The sequence below is a fragment of the Synchiropus splendidus genome, chromosome 1, assembly GCF_027744825.2.
Source record: "Synchiropus splendidus isolate RoL2022-P1 chromosome 1, RoL_Sspl_1.0, whole genome shotgun sequence".
NCBI lineage: Eukaryota > Metazoa > Chordata > Actinopteri > Syngnathiformes > Callionymidae > Synchiropus > Synchiropus splendidus.
Window position 1 is genome coordinate 44,891,903 of NC_071334.1, and position 17,618 is coordinate 44,909,520.

The window sequence follows — 17,618 nt, forward strand, 5'->3', positions numbered from 1 at the left end:
GGATACTTAAAAGACACGAAAAAACAAGGCGCAGGATTTGTGGTTTCCTTCACAAGTTTTCCCTCATTTTCCCTCAGCCCGCTGGTGGATTTGGTGATATCTGGAGTGTTGTGAGCGCTTGCCTCCCAGGTCTCTGAGGCATCTGAGCAGCATTTTTGGTTTCATTGTTGGCTGTTTTTTTTCTCAGACACGGCTCAGTGACCTCACTGCCCGCAGCTCCGCATGTGTCTGTGAAAGCGTTTTTTGAGAACTGCAGCCCACATCTGCTGAATTTATTTCCTGGTTTGTTTTAAGTGGATGTGAGTTTTAGAGGGGAAAAAAAGTTTCTTCTATTTCCAGACTGGTTGCATAATTTTCAATAATCCGTCTGACAAGGATGTTTATTCAGTTTTCAGCAGGTCTCATCTCAACCTACAGTCTTTAATTTTTTTGGTTTTTTTTTTAACAAATACATTATATAGGACAGATCAAACTCATGGCCTGGGGGCCAAATGTGATCCACCAATTAATTTATGTGGCCCACAAGTGCTTTAAGTAATTGAAGCTTCATCATTTTTGTGTCATGAGCGCCCCCTAGAGGGCTGCTTAAAAAAAGTGTGGACTGAAATCTCAGTTTTAGTACACCTCTGGACTTACATTGATGGCAGTAGTTCTTCATTCAGTTGACTTCCAAGGATGGTTGATGCCTGCTTACCTTATAAGAGAATCATTAGGTCTGCGGTGTTTGGAACTTGTCCAGTGAATTTGCCCAGATAAGCGGCTCAGAAAATGGTTGTAAACATTTGCAATATATATGGCCAAAAGTCTTCCAGTGTGGTGAAATCCGATCACTGCTGAACATGTTGCATTGCTCAGAGTTGGGACAGGACCTTTATGTTGATTCAATTTGAATATATTCATATATATTTTACTAGCCCATAACTCTACTTATCACATGACCAGTTTTAGCAGTTTTCTTTTTAGTTGATATACATGACTCAAGTCTTCTTCTGCTGTGGATTTAAGTTTGAATGACCAAGACAACAGGCTTGTAAACTGCATGTAGTTAGTTACTCAATACACATTAAATCAAGAGTTACCAGCTCTAATATTTTCAGGTGGGCTGTGAAATCAAAATGGTTGAGAACCCCTGCCTTAAATGGATGTCCAACATTTGTTCAAGTAGTCGTGTGTGAGGCCAAAACAGTGGTGAAACCATGCCGATTATTTTTATAGTGTGCTGTCACTGTGTGACTCCATTTGATGTCTCTGCTCTAGGCTGTCTCCCATGCCCTCGGTCTGAGGAGTATTGGGACACACTACACTGACACGTGAACGCGGAAGACCCAGTGTTAGGGTGAGAAATGGGACACTGACTGATTTAGCTCCATGTCTTCATGACATCTGCCAAAGAAAGAGCGGAGAGCTGATGTGTCCAGCTTCTTTCTGTTTATTATGATATATACAAGACTTTTTGCAACGTGAGCGAACTCAAAATTGTGACCTTCTAGTGGACGAATTGTAAAAGACATTGGATTGTTGTGGTGTATTCTATTGGTCAGTAATCATTACATTGCGTAATTCTTTATCATGTTCCACGTCTGTGCAAAAATAAATCTCTCTTAAATTGAAAGGGGAGGATTTGTTTGTAAACTATATACAACACAAAGAGACTCAGCTTTGTCTGTTGATTTTGTTGAGGACAACAGCAAGATCCAGTGAGTACTGTACCTGTCTGCTGCCTTTAAGTTCGATCGCAGCTCATAACTTGGGCAACAAAGAGAAAAGCTCACAAGATTCACCCTGAGATTCCCTTTTCTGAGTTGTCTTCATTGGCAATCGTGATTTGGACGTGGGGGAGGGCGAGACGGAGGAGGGGCTCTACAAGGTGGGGGGCTCTGTGGTGGAGGAGGCAGCAGAGAGCAGCTCGGGGGCGGAGGCGTTGCGTCGTAGATCGGACAGTTTCGGGGCAGCGATCTGTTCGGCGGTGGTGTGAAGTCCAGGTGGATGGTGGAGGATGGGGGAGGAGTGGACGGCAGAGGTGGGAGAGTTGATGTAGGGGATGGAGGGAGGTGGAAAAGGTAGCAGTCCTCGGTGGGCGGACGCTGGTTGTTCAGGGGTACAGTGTAGATGGGTGAGGTGGGGTGCTTGTAGATGGGATAGCGAGGAGCAGGGAGGGACCGACTGCGAGTGAAGTTGATGCATTTGCCCTGAAACAACAAAAATGAACGAGAAGATGTGAGGAAGGGGCAACGAGTGCAGTCCTAGCACGTGGATTCCTGAGACTCAAGTGGCTGGGTGGCTTTTGGCGGCCACACTTCAGCAGAGGGAAAGAGGAAATTCCTTTGTTAGCGAGTGTCATGGAAGAAAACAGCATTCCTGCCAGCCGAAACTCTAATGACTTCTACAGACCAGAGCTTTTCTCCAGAGAGTGCTGTGGTCACCTTCTTGGCCGACTACTCCCCTCACCACTGAGGAGATTCTCTGAAGTCTCTTGTCTTGTCTCGCTTCATCCCTTTCATTATTCACAACCCTTCAAATCACTGGAACTGAGGGCACAGTTGTGGTTTGATGTGAAACACCTTCTTGTTCTTCTTCTCTCAGCTTCTCCCTTCAGGGGTGGCCACAGCGGATCATCTTCCTCCATCTCACCCTGTCCTCTTCTTCCTCTTCTCTTAAACCTACAAACCTCATGTCCTCCTTCACCACCTCCATCAATCTCCTCTTTGTCCTTCCTCTCCACCTTCTGCCTGGCAGTTCCAGCCTCAACATCTTCCTACCAATGTACTGGCTCTCTCTCCTCTGTACATGTCCAAACCAGCTGACTTTGTCTCCTAAACACCTGAGCACATGTGCTGTCCCTCTGGTCTACTGCTTCCTGATCCTATCCATCCTGCTCACTCCCAGAGAGAAGCTCAGCATCTTCATCTCTGCTACCTCCAGCTCTGCCTCCTGTCTTTTCCTCAGTGCCACTGTTTCCAAACCATACAACATTGCTGGCCTCACCACCCTTTTGGACACTTTCCCTTTCATCCTTGCCGACACCCTTTTGTCACACCTGACACTTTTCTCCAATGATTCCATCCTGCCTGCACCCGCTTCTTCACCTGAAACATCTCCAATATTAAAACACTGGAATTTCCACTGGTCATCACAAGCCATACCTCAAGAAAATCATTTTAAATAAATGGAAAAATATCAAGCAGTTCCATTTTGTGCTGGTTATTTCACGTTCAGATTTGTTTTAATTTCATGTTTAAATGCAGGACTAGTTATACAAATTTACTTGAGAGTTCGTAGACATGTTCTTACAGCTTTTTTTTAAACTGGGAACTTTTTTTAATTTGTGGTTTCCACTGAGACATTATAATTGTTTGGATAGTAAACAATTTTGCAAGTAATTATCATATGTGTAACTGGATTTCAGGTCGTATTGGTGGTTGATGGTGCATGTATTTCATCTGGATGAAGTTATTTGGTTGCTGCCTTTATCTCACAAACAAAGATACTGTGATGGAATAAAACAAAATTACACTATTAAAGTTAGTTTTAAATGTCACTACGTCACTGATGGTCACATATTTTGTTCAGTTATGTTGTGCTCACTCCCTTAACTGTCCACTAGGGCTCAATAAGAATGAATCACGTTCAGCAGTAAGTAGTTCCCAGTCTTCATTGATAAAGGCGTTTTGTTGACTCCACATGAAAGCCACATCTGGATCTTCTTTGACTCTGGAATTCTCTGGATCATTTTCTCACCTTGTCTCCAGGCAGAGGTCTCATCACAGACACGCGGTCGTAACCCTTTCTCAGGTAAACACACAGAGCGTCCAGTTTTCCCTGCAGAAAGATGGCACCGGGTGAATTAGGATGAAAAGCACGACAACTGCTGCTTTTCTTTTCCAGTCACTAAAAATGTTCCAGTGGTGGAGGTTAGAACTGGAAGAGATATAAGCCCATGAAAGTATTTTGGAAGACAAAAATGCTCACTAAACAGATTCCAAATTCTGGTTCTTATTATCATGAAATTAAAATTTCTTTAACTCTTTCCTGGAACCCTCAGAAACATAAATCAAATTCATATGTCGATCCAAAGTGACCCAGCTAACTAAACCAGAAAGTACTGAGACAGCGCAAACCTCCTTCAAGTCATTACTTTTCACCCCATACATTTCATCTATGTAATTTGTGTTCAACATATTTTTAGGGCATTGTGCTCAAAATAGTAGAGTTAAGTCACCTGTAAGTTGATTTATTTCAATAATTTGATGTGTTCATTGTTCTTAAGTCAGGATTTGTGCTCGTGTTCATGGGACCATAATTAATGGAAAAGAATGGAGAAATCTTCCGTAAATCCAAACAAATTTACCGATCAGCCCCCAAATCTACTCACTTGTTATCCTGTTTCTGGCATGTCCTTATAAACCAAATCTGCTCGTAACTTTTTGAGTTGCATTGCTCACACACAAACAGATATCCAGCACCATTGTAAGCACAATTCGTCGCCAAGGTGGCAGTAACTAAGGTTACAAAATGCAAACTCCATGTTATTTAAGCACCTTGATGGGAGAATACCACGTCTGCTGGTACGAAGGCTTGTACGTGTGGCAGTATGATCTCGATGGAGCGGGTTCGTATTCCTGCGCTGGCATCACCACCCGAGCATTTTTGGCCTTTTCCAACTTTGCTCCTTCTTCTGTCGATCCTTTATCGCCCCACCGCACCTGAAGAAATACCAGTTTTGTCAGAGCCATTGTGTGTGACTGAAGCCAGAGAATTAAATCCTAACGACGGACACGGTCGACCATTTGGGTCACTAACGTGTGATACCAGAGAAAGTCAACAAATGGAAGAGTCGTCCTCGCTACTAAAATGTCCCTGTTGTCCTATCCAACATTGTTTTTAAATAAAGTACTGTAATATCCTGGAAATCTATCCACACTTCATATTCCCACTTGGTTTCAAGTCAGCTCCGGAGCTCCCTCGGTTTGAAGGGATCATTTCAGGTGGTGAACGGCGAGTGCCCTCGGTCTGAGGAGGATTGGGACACACTACACTGACACGTGAACGCGCAGAACCCAGTGTTAGGGTCAAAAACAAGTGTTAGGGAGAGAAACGGGATGCGGCCGTACTTTCATTGCGAAATTGCTCAGCATTCATTGTCTTACAAGACTGCAGCACCATATTTCGCGTGCTCCCAAAATTAGCCTTTTGGAACCCGTTTTAAAGTGTGTTTGCAATCTTAGTGAAGTATCGCGTCGGTCAGACCAGTGCCCCTGAATGTGTTTGATATAAGTAGCTGAACTGCAGTAGTTCCAAGTCACTATTCCTTTTAACAATGACTTATGAGTAAAAATCCACTCAAGTAATAAAATAATGACACCACTCATGCAGCATAACAACTTCAAAATCTGACTGGTGTGTTTAGCGCCATCTTTGCTTGGCGTTGCCATTGTAATGGCTGACCATGGTGTTGTGAAGTTTCTTCGCAATAAATGGCTGAATCATCACAAAAAGCAAATTATATAAGGTTTTGTTCAAAGGACTTCTCCAGACCTGGGAAAAGCATCAAGCCCCTATTAAAGCACTGAAGACCTTGATCCAAAACCACATGGTGGGCTTGGGTTTCAGGCCCTTTTTTTGTCAACGTGCCTTCACGTTCTCTCATTTGTGCAACAGCTCTGGAAGCATGTAGAGACATTAAAAGCATGATTCAATCCAGCCCATTAATTGTGAAACAACTCTCCACTCTTCTGTCAAATTTGCTCCTCAGAAGCAGGCGGAGCAGAGCTGCTGCATATTTTCCACCACTGTAGACGGAAAAGGACCTGAAGGATCAATCCATTCAGCAAGTTAAGTTTTTCACTCTCTGACAGACCTTCTCACAAGCATGTCACCTGGTCCCTCTGAGGTTCGGCAGACGTGAACTCTAAAGTATTCACTACGAGCCTCCCATGCCAGATCAGATTATCTTTCTCATCAACAAAGCAAAATACAGAATTAACTGCTCTTCCAGCTGCTCTGCTGTTCAAACCTCAAATTTACAAACCTGCCACTGTCAGCTGAAGCCCAACTCTGTCAAGCCGGAGAGGTTTTTACTCCATAGAAAGTGAAAATGTGATGATAATTGGAACGTTGGAGTGAAGGCGAGCAAGAGCAGTCAGCTTGTTAGTTTGAAGGTCTGAAAAGCACAGTAGATTATCAGAATATAATCAGGACAATTCGTCTTTGCACACTGCAGACTCAAAGTGTGTTCGGCTCAGAAGTCCGAGATTTCCGGTACTTGATCCCGGCTCGAGAGCTGCACTTTGTCTCGGGAATCTCTCAGCGGGTGGTGAGTTTCTCGCCTCAGGTGACTCAGCGCTAGATGCTGGAAACTACGTGTTTGGCGCGACTCCACACAAACGTGATGCTGGGCAGTAAAGGGTCTGATCGCTGTCTGGGCGCACAAAATGGTTCGAAAACAACTTCTTAAACTCCCAGAACACTGAGGTGTGCAGCCTCAGCTGCAGGAAAATGAAACTGGGGAACAGGAGCGGTCCGAGACTCGCGATGTGTGCGGATGTTTGATAATTCACGTTCACCTTTATTAGGCTGATAAACACCTGAATTTATGGACAGACAGATCTGCTTCTATGAATAATGCCGCACTCTACAGTAACTGTTTGCACTGCTGTGATCTCACAGCTGTCTGCATGAGGAGGACAGCCAAGAGGAAAGATCACTAGACTATTCATTGATCATAGCTGACGTCTGGATCTGGACTTAAATGATTAAAATCTTCTCTATCATCAGTAATCTCTCTCACTGTGTTCAACGTGTTGTGAGAGCAGCGTGGACCAATCAAGACGCTCCATATTACTGAGCTTGTTTCCACTATCCCCTTGTAAAATAAACCAAACTCTTTCATGTATAGTTTTGACTGTGAAACGCCACATTCTGTTACAGCCATGGCTCAGCTCTGTCATCACTCCATAGGGAAGAGAAATAAGGAGGTCAAGTCGATGGTTGTCGTGCGGCTGATGACGACTTCCTTGAGATGCTCTTCGTCGTGGGTCACAAACCAGCTATTTTGCGTAGAGTGCCGCAAGCTGAGGAGGAAGAAAGGGACATGGCCTGAGGCGCAGAGGTGTGAGGCTTCACAGCAGGGGGCGCATCGGACTCAGGCCACCCGAGACAGAACCCGCAGTGTGATGCCGCCCTTATATACATTTCAAATATCACTGCACCATCTACAGGATGCATGTCCAACCCACTGACCTCGAAATTGAACTGGAGGCAGGGAAACTGAATCTGCTTCCTACTGGTTGCAAGATATCTTCTCTTCCACCTAAGCGGTTAACTGAGGCTTTAAAACATGCATGCAAGCATGATATTACTGTGGAAGGCAGTCTGGGTCATGAACACTGACTTCCTGAAGCAGCCCTTAATTTAACGCACCAAACCAGAGTCTGCCGGGTCTCATCTGCTGTCTTTGGTCCTCTTTCTCATTCCTCTCCAGCGACAACAGTGGTTAGAATACAAAGTGGGCTCACTCATACCTCCATCCTCTTGATGCCACCGACGCCTCGACCGCCGTAGTATGAAGCGTCCACTGTGGGCCACCTCTTCTTTGGGAAGCCGTCTTCATCATCCTAGAACCGATGGAGACGTTCACGCTGTTGCACTCCAAACACAAGACTTGTTTCTCAACATCTCTAATAATTTATGTAGGGCGAGAGTTTTAAGAGATCGATTTCACACAAAATGAATGAATCAATCCAAATACCACAGAATAATCTCGTATATGCCTTTTCTTCACAGGGAACATTTTTCACTGCTCCAATTCCAGATGCTCTGCATTATACAGATGATGTCATAACCAAAACATCCATGATGAAGGGGCCCAAATAAGATTACACTGATGGTTGGGAAATTTAAGTTTAATATGGCAATAGAAGCTGTTAATTAAACATAAAACTTCATGTTAATTAGGTTCATTTTTTAACCCACCACTAGATCTGTGCCTTATTGGGAAGTAGTACATGATTGGAGGCACATATTACTCTTGTCTCAATCACTGGTTCACCCCAAAGTATCCAACCTCTCCTCACTACAACTTGTCAGCTCTGAACCTCTTGACCTGTCAATTTTCTACTGCTCCAAAGTTTCAGGGATTTGAGTAGAAATAATGTCTTCAGAATATTTACTGAAACATTTGCTTTGGAAAAGTGTTTCTATTGTTTTGCATTGTCTAAACAATGCAATGGAGACAGTTCATATGATTTTAAATGGGGAAATGTTAGGGTGAGAAATGGGACACATCCATCCATCAATTTTTTGTGACACAAAACTCTTACTCGTGGAAACAAAAATCCAATGAGCAAAGGTCACCCTGAGACAAAGCGAATCAAACTTACAGATTCTTCTATCACCGGAGGAGGTGGCTCGTGGATGACCTACAAACAAAGTAGAAGTATACGTTTTTTACTTTTTTAGTATACGTTCCATTCAAAGGTTGTGTTCACTGACTGGGAACATCAACAAATAAATGGCAGTGTTTAAAAAGGCTTTGAATTTTGCGCCTCTGAACGCACCACGGTGCAGCACAGCGGCCAAAACCACCACAGCAGGGCGACCATCAGCAGCAGCAGCAGAATCAGGAGAGCGACGGCCACGAATGTCCCGTCAGACTGGAAGAGACAGTTTGAGCATGCATCAGTGACTAAGTTCCAAATTTGAGTTTGCCATTACACCAGACAATTGAAAAAAGGGATCCACTTCGGGATGCAAGTCTTATTTATTGGGATCAGAATTCTCTGCCAGAATTGAGAGATGCTACATCGAAGTTTGAAATGAGTGTCAGTCTGGAGTGGATGGAGTGAATGACAGAGTGCGACACTGCTATGAATCAGAGCAGCAGTTTAGTTGTGTTGCTTTATGTTGGGGCAGCCCGTGGCCACACAGCTACGGCGCAATCCATGATCATCCTTTGGTATTCCTCTGTATATCAGCCAAAATAACCACTTAACAGATCAAAACATCCAAGTGTTGACTGGCATCACGGCTGTGAAGTGCCGCTTTGAAAAAATGCAAATCAAAATTCTGACAACCATCCAGCTTTTATGGATGTGATGAAGGGGGATATGAAGAGTGTGACCACAAAGCATCCACAAGGTGGAGGGAACTGACTTTCTGTGGCAAGCCCTGATGGGAAAACGCCACAAGCAAAAGGAGAGGACACGGACCGAGGTGAGATATTCTGTTGGTTATTAAGAGTAGATGCCTCTTCATCCTCACGTGTGCATGTCAAGGATACTGGTGCAACTGCTCGCCTCTGTGCGTGACGCTGAGGAATTCAAACCCACTTTCATAGGTTGTTCAGGACTATGGCTGCCTTCCAATTGTGCTCGGAACTCTGAACCAAGTGTAAACAGGAAGTAGAAGTTTTGAATCAATAGAATACGCTCAAAGACACACATTCTGAAAATGTGAGTTTCTTCTGCATCATGTAGGGTTTGTGTTTGCAAATGGAGAGTGTATCAAGACATGGATGCCACTCTTTTGTTTCCAACTCAAACTTCCCTCTATGTATCGGCAATATCTGGATCGTGGCAGGAGTTCATAATAGCTAATAGTGGTAAATTCCAAATAGTGTACTAAATACAGATGTTTTTTAGATGTCAGTGTTACTGAGAACCAGGTTTCTTATGGTTGTCTCCGGGAACCGGTAGTTGCATACTCACGCAGGTGACGGCAGTGATGGTGACGGAGCTTGATATAAAACTCAGGCCGTTGTTCATGCTGACGTAGAGCGTGGCAGACCTGAGGAGTCAATCACAGATGACTGATATTTCAATGATTTGATGGCGGGTAGTCCAACACGGTACAAGGGGTTTGGACTTAATATATGTAGTATTATTTGCAGTATTATAATAGCTGATTATTGCTGAAGTGAACTGTGAAAGAGTGTCTGACCTCTAAACTGTCAAAACTGATCAGCATTTACTAGAATGGCTTTGAAGCAACATTGTCTAAGACCATTTGTGTCTTCATTATTGCCAGGGTCTCTGCCAAGAAACAAACTGATGCATCTTTGTTTTCACAAATCAAAGTCTTGGATCTCAACATTCGCCTGGGACCAAGGACGAAAGCCAAACCTTTTTCGTCAAATGACTTACGTTCCTTGTTTCTCCAGCACGGGAGCGGGACACAGCAGGTAAGTGTCCTTCACCACCAGCGGTCGCTTCACTGTGAAGAGCAATTGTTGGCCGTCAGCAAAAACAATGGCCGACACAAAAGCAATCTTTGTGAATGATTTTAGATGGCATGAATCACTGTGACAATTAAAGCCCCAATTATTCTTTTGGGACTAAATTCCTTCTTTGCTTTTTGGAAAGTGTGGCATTGAAAAAGGACTTCTGAGGTTTGTTTGTGCTGGCGATCTCGCCTGATGAAATCCACATTCCCCTCCAGACAACTGAGATGCAGGGAGCGTTGGAGCAGCTGATTCAAAACAGCGGAATGTGGTGCTGATCTGTTTCTTTTGTGGGGGGGGACAGAGTTTAAATCACTGTCAGCCAAACAGCTTATCACTGGAGCACAGTCTGAAGTAAAGAGATGCAGCTGTGTGAGGAGCGAAATTGGCAGCTAGTTTCAGTTCGTGTGCAAACGTCAAAGGAGGAAGCAAACATCTGACACGTCACGTAACATGCATCGGAGTGCTCAGATGGTTTGAACACGTGGAGAGGAGAGACAGGGGACATGTTGGAAAAGATGAAGAGAACACAAACCCCCATTTACCCTTATACATAGCATCATAAAGGCTCTCTGTCATTTCTCCCTCTAACACTAGCACTTAACACTAGCGCTTGGTTCTGAGTGCCCTCCACTATGAAGCACCCTCCGACGACAAAGAATTGGGACAACACTTCATGAAGTCACACGTAAAGACGACGTGGCATTGGCTGCCGTGCAGTGTTTTGTTTCCTGCACGTCCAGTGTTGGAGACGTCTTGGAAATGCCAGCTCCAACATTGTTGCAACCTCTTGCATCGGCCCTGATCATCTCACTTGGTTTGGTGAACCAACGGAGAAAGAAACGGGCGGAGCCAAAGACGGCTTCGCCGCTATGTTGCAGTGACAGATCTGTTAGAGGTATGTGGATGTTAACGTTAGCCTGGATGCGAGCCCACTGTTGTTTGTTCAGAAGAAATAGAAACATACTGTTGTACATACATGTTGTATTGTTCATGTTGTCGGACACGGTCGACCATTTGGGTCGCTAACGTGTGATACCAGAGAGCTCCCTTGGTTTGAAGGGATCATTTCAAGTGGTGAACGGCGAGTGCCCTCAGTCTGAGGAGTATTACACACTACACTGACACGTGACGCGCAAAACCCAGTGTTAGGGTCAAAAATTTGTGTCATGGTGAGAAATGGGACACATCCAAAGTCATCCTTCTATCCATAGTATCAATCATCGATGTTTCCATATGACTTCTTATCAGTACATAAGTGCCACCAATCCATTCATACTTCCGTTCATTTACAACTTTCTTTTTCACACCAAGAACCAATGTATTCAATGTATGCATCGAGTACATATCAATGTACTCATCCATCAACACGAGCATTTTCAGATCTTCAGCTCTTCATGATCATTCATTGATCTACTCATCCATCCAAACCGTGATAAACCATGTTTATCTATTCATTTCACTCATCGAAATCAGCATAACCATCTTTAAAGCATTCACACAGACCGGTCAGGTCATGCACACCTCTTTATATACATCCATTCACCACTTAATTCACCTCATCCATCAAACTGAAGTGATCCATTCATCCATTCATTCGTGAATGTGTCCATTCCTGCATTTCTCCATGGAAGCATCGAAGCATCCATCCATCCATATCTACACCGTTCATTCATTTATCAAACTAAGCACTAATGTGTTTATTTGTCCATCAACCTGGCTTTGGATTCATGCAACAATGCTGTCATACATTTACCGACCCTAGCCCTGTTGCCTTCACTCATACTTTCATCCCCTTGTTAATCCAGGCTCATCTGTTCATGCAGCAGTTAGTCCATCAGAGGTAGTGACGTATCAAAAGCTTGAAGAAACTACTGCCAGGTTCTTACTGAAAGTCACTGTGTCATTGATGCGGAAGCTGCAGAGAACTTTCTGGACGTCGCGGGAGTGAAGGAAACCGTTTCCTTTTATAACCACCTGGAAGGATTCTGAAATGAAATGAGATAACCAATATATATGTATAAGTATGATTCACCTAATATGAAACAGAGAATGAACGACATCTCCTCATACAGGTGAGAGACAGCAGTATCAAATGTGATGGCCTTTATTGTTCTGGTGTAACTCACCTCCCTCACAGATGCTTGAAGGTTCAACAGCTAAAATCTCAATGCAGGATCTTTTCAGGATCTACAAAACAGGAGAGTTAGCTATGACTGCAGGAGAGAGGAGACTATATGAGATAGTTCTACCGAGTCAATGACTCCCTGCAGCGCCTCAAATCCATCGTTCACGGGGAAGACGTGGTCTTTGCTGTCAGCTATTTTTGAAAGCTGCAGGAGCATGTTCATATTCCAAATATGTCACTTAATGAATTCCTCAAGTCGTCTTTCTCTGGTTTACCTGTGTCTCGTTGAAGTCTTTGACCCCCACACAGTAAACAGTAGCCCCCAACTGTCGCGCTCGTCCGGCCTGAGTCACACAAACCAAACAATTGAACAATAAAATGGAACACAACTGCGGTCGTAGGTCGTTTTAAGAGCTGGAAAATCCAAGCCAGGGTCTGTTGTGGCCAAACTCCTCTTATGTCACACATCACGTGGCAGCACTGGTGGCGGCTGGAAAACAGCTGCTGGTTTGACAACATGAGTGCGACGTGGCCGAAAAGAGAACAAACTCGCCAAAATCCTGACTCGACTTCCCATCACGCTGGTGACTGTGATGTCATCTGCAGAACTGGTGATCTTACTTCTCTCTGGGCCAAGTCAAACTGGTTCTCTCGCAGTTCACCATCCGTCAGGCCGATGATAACGCTGGCCGTCCGGTAACCTTGAAATGAGCGAGAACTTAGACAACACTGACGCTATTGGATAAGCATAAGACACTGACTAATCATAGTGATAAAACCTTCCCTTGTGATTTTGAAGTATTTTCAAACACTACGATTAGCGTATGCCAAAGTGAGTTTGACAGCCACAGCTCAAATAGAAACAACAATGTAATCCACAGCGCAGTGTCTTTCTTTTATTCTTTTTTTTTTCACCTTACCATCTCCGGTACCGTAGTATATCTGCTCACTGGCCTGAGAGACAAACAAACAAATGTCACTTTCAATGTCATTTGTATCTCACTCAATCTCTCTTCACCTAACTTACTCTCTGAAACCCTCGGTCCATGTTGGTGTCCCCCCCTGTCTGGACCATGCGCAGCATCTCCAGCCCTCCACGAATCTGCTCTCTGAGACAGTTGGCTTGAAGTGAGTGTCTGTAAATTTGTCTATCCGAGTGAGGTCCAGTTTTGGGGAAAACACCCCCATGTGAGACCCTTGTGTCTTTGTGGGGCCCTTTTGCCTGACCCCACAAGATTAAGCCTCGATTTGAGGATGAGGTCTTCAAAACTAGGTCAGGTTTCAGTTTGGGTCAGATGTCTGGTTAAGGCAGACCTGGGCACAGTGCGGCCCGGGGGCCACGTCCAGCCCAATGCCTGTATTTTTGTGGCCCTTTTGACGTCAGACTAAAACATAAACTGATATGTTGTGATTTCACCACTTCAGCAGTGAATATAGCATGTTCTTGTTTGAGGACAATCATTTTCTTCTTCCAATTGATCATTTTTGTGTGTTTTTCTTGTTCCACAAAATACATTGAAGCCTATACATTACCAGCTTTGCATTGCCTTTTTATCTTGAACATCTTGTCCTTAGTTATGTTAAGCCATATTCAAATTAAGTTCATATGAAATTTCAATAGGTTTCAAGGCATATTTATACTTCGTAATATCCTGACTGACACAATCATTTTAGGTTCATTTTGACCTTGTTACTTACATATATATTTAGGATATTTTTCCGTCATGTTTTGTAGTCATCGCTGTTAACAGCCCTCCATTGGGTTAAGGTTCGCCATTTGTTAGATTAGGTTTAGGGTGAGAGGCTGGGGAAAGGGTTATGGCGATGAGTGGGCCCCACAAAGATGGTGTGACAAACCTGTGCGTATGTGTGTGAGTGTTTGCGTCACCTGTCTTCTGTTAGAGGCATCAGAGTCCGTCCATCAGTTGAGAACACAATGAAAGACATGCGCAGCTGAGGACTGAGAGAGAGAATTAGTATCCACTTCAACTCTGTCGGCAAAGGGCCGGGTTGGTGCAGGTTTTCGTTCTAACCAGTCAAGCACGCACAGGTTAACCGATCACAATGACCCACGTACCTGATGAACTTGTGAGCCAGGTGATTCACAAAGTAAAATATTTCATTCCAGTGATGCTGCACGCTGCCGGATCTAAGGAAGAACTTCGTATGAGTAAGAAAAAGATGCAAGATAGAATAAATAAATACAGACTTTGTATAGAGATGATTTTTGAGACCATTTTTAATGCAACCTGTTTGTAGTCTGCACATGCATTTAGACTAGTACCTGCACTATTCGAATTGGGGGTTGGGGTGGACTTTTTCTGTGCAGATTTTCCTTTAATTTCCCTGGCGATTTTCTGAAAGTGCTGATGTTTTTTCTCCACGCCAAATTCCACATTAGCCATTGTTGCCAGTTTCTTCATCAATGTTCAACTCTTCTGCAGCTTTGACCCTAAATTACGATGACGACGACAGTTTGGCTGCATGTTGTGGATTGTTTTGACAAAGACAACCTTTTTCCTCATCATTCCTGCTTTCGTCTTTCGCTCTGAACTTTCTCCTCACTTCTTTTCACTTTGACGACAACATGCAACAAGAATGCTGCAAAATTGTAGCCAAATCTGAATCAGGCCGAAGTTGCTGACTCAACACAATAGACGGCGACTAAACGGAAGTCATGAAGTCAATAATGTGGCAGAAATTCAAATTTCTCTCGCTGCTTCTCTTCTGTTTTCATCTACCATATGAGCCTCAGCGCCGAGGCAGTGGTGAGATTTGGAACATCTGGCTCTGATGGAAAAAAGGTTGAAGAGCAGTGAGCTCAAGTGGGGACTGCTTCTGTCACTGAAGCATGTCGACACTTTGACTGCTGAAATCCCTGCAGAGCTTTGTGTCATACACCAAAGTATTCCACAGCTGATAAGAAAACCTGATTCAGGCCTGCAAACGTTTCCTATAACCTAAACATCTCACATCTACAAACTAAACTGTTGCTGCTTGGTTTTTTTTTGTCCCCCAGAAAAACAGCAGAGATGATTGATGTTACTCATGGCGGTTTAACAGAGGGTGAAACTGAACCCACATGGCAGCACTCGCAGGATTCACAAGCTTCAGGTGTTTTGACAAAACGTGACGATAGATTTACTGTTGGAGTCATTGTGAACTACTTTTGGATTTGATCCAAAATTGGTAAAACAACTTTTAAACATGAATTGTGTTTGAACATTATGGGTCAGTGTCAGACTCAATCACTGACACAGTCCAATAAAGTCCAATTGGATTAAAATAAAAGAAATAGAAAATACATTTATCAGCGCCTTCCGCTTTTGCAGCACATTATGGACCAGTCTGTGTGAGCCTTTAACAAAGAACCGTTATTTCTATTTGTATGATAAGCTTTTTTCTCATGGTCGGGACCCTGCGACTTTAACAGTGACGCAGCTACTACATGAACTTTTTAGGGCAAACAAGCTTCATGCCACCCAGACTGAGCCTTGTCACATCTGACTAATGAAATTACAGGTGTTTTAATTGACATTCAAGTGCTTAATGTACTGTCAAAGCCTTCTTGCAACTCCGCCTCCTCAACCAGTGTCTTCACAGCAGCACAGAGCACTGAAATGAAATGCCTGTCATTTCATTGGTCTGGTGCATTATGACTTGTATTCCGTGATGTCACTTGTCCTTGAACATTTTTTAAGGTGGTTACACGGAATTCACTGACCTGGCTTCGGCTTATTGACCGGTGTGGCTGATGCATGTACAAAATCTATTTCACCTGTTTCATGGGTGCGGCTTATCTTCAGGGTGCATTTAGTCCGGAAATTATGGTTAATTTTTGGCGTTAATGATGAAGCATATCGCCAACATTACATATTGTGGAACATACTTCAACGAAACTTTCAGGGCTGGTTGGAAACAGGCTGACTGGATTTACAAAGATGGACTTTCACTTTCAATAGGCTGGACAGCACATCCAGTCATCTGACCTTCTCATAACACAAAACGGACATTTGGACTTTATAAAACACAGCATGCGATCAGATAATCTAATCACTACAGCATGAAATGATTTGCTTGGCAGAGGTCTGCGTTCGCTGAGTGTTCTTCTAGTATTGCTATTATTATGTATCCTCTGCAAAATATATATGCTATACTTGCAAAGTAAGTCTAAATAATATATACTTTATTTAGTATGAATAGATACATACAAAATACAAGTATATATATATATATATATATATATATATATATATATATATATATATATATATATATATATATATATATAGAACACCACAGTTGCAACAGTTGTAACAGCTGTAATTTTTCAACTCCATGCTCACTCACTTACTTGTCCAGAACGAAGTAGAGGTCAAATCCTCCATAGCAGGACGACCCTGCCTCTAGACTGACCTGTCCGGTGACTCCAGACAATTGGACCACCAGAACCAGCAAACCCATCTCCAAACCAAGCAGGACCTGCCTGCAGCCTAGTGGTGACATCTTTGTAAAAAAAAAATATTAAAAGCACCAGCTCAACTTGAACACAACATGGAGAAGTTCTCTTCCCAGCAGAGAGCAGCCTCTGAGGTCGAGGGTCTGCAGTGTCTCTGGATCAGTCTGGAGCGGCAGATGTGAGCAGACAGAGGAGGGGTGAAACTCTGCTCCCTCTCACACTTCTGGACGACACCAACAAATCAGAAGAGCACGTGAAATAACAGAGCACATGCTCACGCGTTCCCAAGGAGTGATTTTTATGATCAAAACTCATAACTTTTCTCATCGTCATGTTGCCAAACCTGATCAACAGATGGTCCATCAGTGCCCCTCACTGGCGAACAGCAGGAGTTGCCTCAAGTGAAGTTCAGGTTTAAATTAATAGGCGCAGATCATCAAACAAAAAAAATATCGTTTGAAGTGAAAATACAATCTTTAAACGCGGTACATACAAGGTACATACCAAAATCAAATTGTAAAAATTTGAAATCAAAATCTATTCTGATCAAGCCTTTTGTTTTATAAATATCAAATTATATTTAATTCCAATTTGAATCTCGTAACTTAATGAACGTCACAGTGAAAAGGAGAAGAGCTAAAGTGATGACTGTTCTCAGTACTTATCACCAGACATGACTTGGGGAAATGACATCTGCCACACTGGAAGAAGTCAAATGTAGAAAGATGGAGATTCCACTAAGATGAGATACAAGAGCAAGAGAGAGAGAATGTGAAAGTGTTAAATTATGTATCAATACTCAAGCTATTCTGACA

General features: G+C 43.3%; 1 protein-coding gene across 1 annotated transcript; it reads right to left on the reverse strand.

Moving 5' to 3' along the window:
• Positions 1-1,421: 1,421 nt before the first annotated feature.
• LOC128764269 (anthrax toxin receptor 1-like) lies at positions 1,422-16,903 on the reverse strand. Its single transcript, XM_053873900.1, has 18 exons — positions 16,699-16,903; positions 14,422-14,493; positions 14,233-14,304; positions 13,372-13,453; positions 13,265-13,298; positions 12,966-13,045; positions 12,620-12,688; positions 12,469-12,549; positions 12,346-12,406; positions 12,106-12,204; positions 10,140-10,209; positions 9,705-9,783; positions 8,556-8,651; positions 8,379-8,417; positions 7,521-7,613; positions 4,539-4,703; positions 3,739-3,819; positions 1,422-2,189 (listed from the first exon to the last, which is right to left on the reverse strand). The coding sequence occupies exons 1-18, from the start codon at positions 16,848-16,850 to the stop codon at positions 1,809-1,811; spliced, it is 1,806 nt and encodes a 601-aa protein (XP_053729875.1). The 5' UTR covers positions 16,851-16,903; the 3' UTR covers positions 1,422-1,808.
• Between the last annotated feature and the right edge of the window lie 715 nt (positions 16,904-17,618).

Excerpts from the sequence above, each read along its gene's own strand:
- LOC128764269 (XM_053873900.1), bottom strand. The coding sequence starts at position 16,850 with ATGTCACCACTAGGCTGCAGGCAGGTCCTGCTTGGTTTGGAGATGGGT. Across the intron at positions 12,689-12,965 it reads TTGACTTGGCCCAGAGAGAA|GCCGGACGAGCGCGACAGTT; the intron begins GTAAGATCACCA and ends TGTGTGACTCAG. Across the intron at positions 2,190-3,738 it reads GACCTCTGCCTGGAGACAAG|GGCAAATGCATCAACTTCAC; the intron begins GTGAGAAAATGA and ends TTGTTGTTTCAG.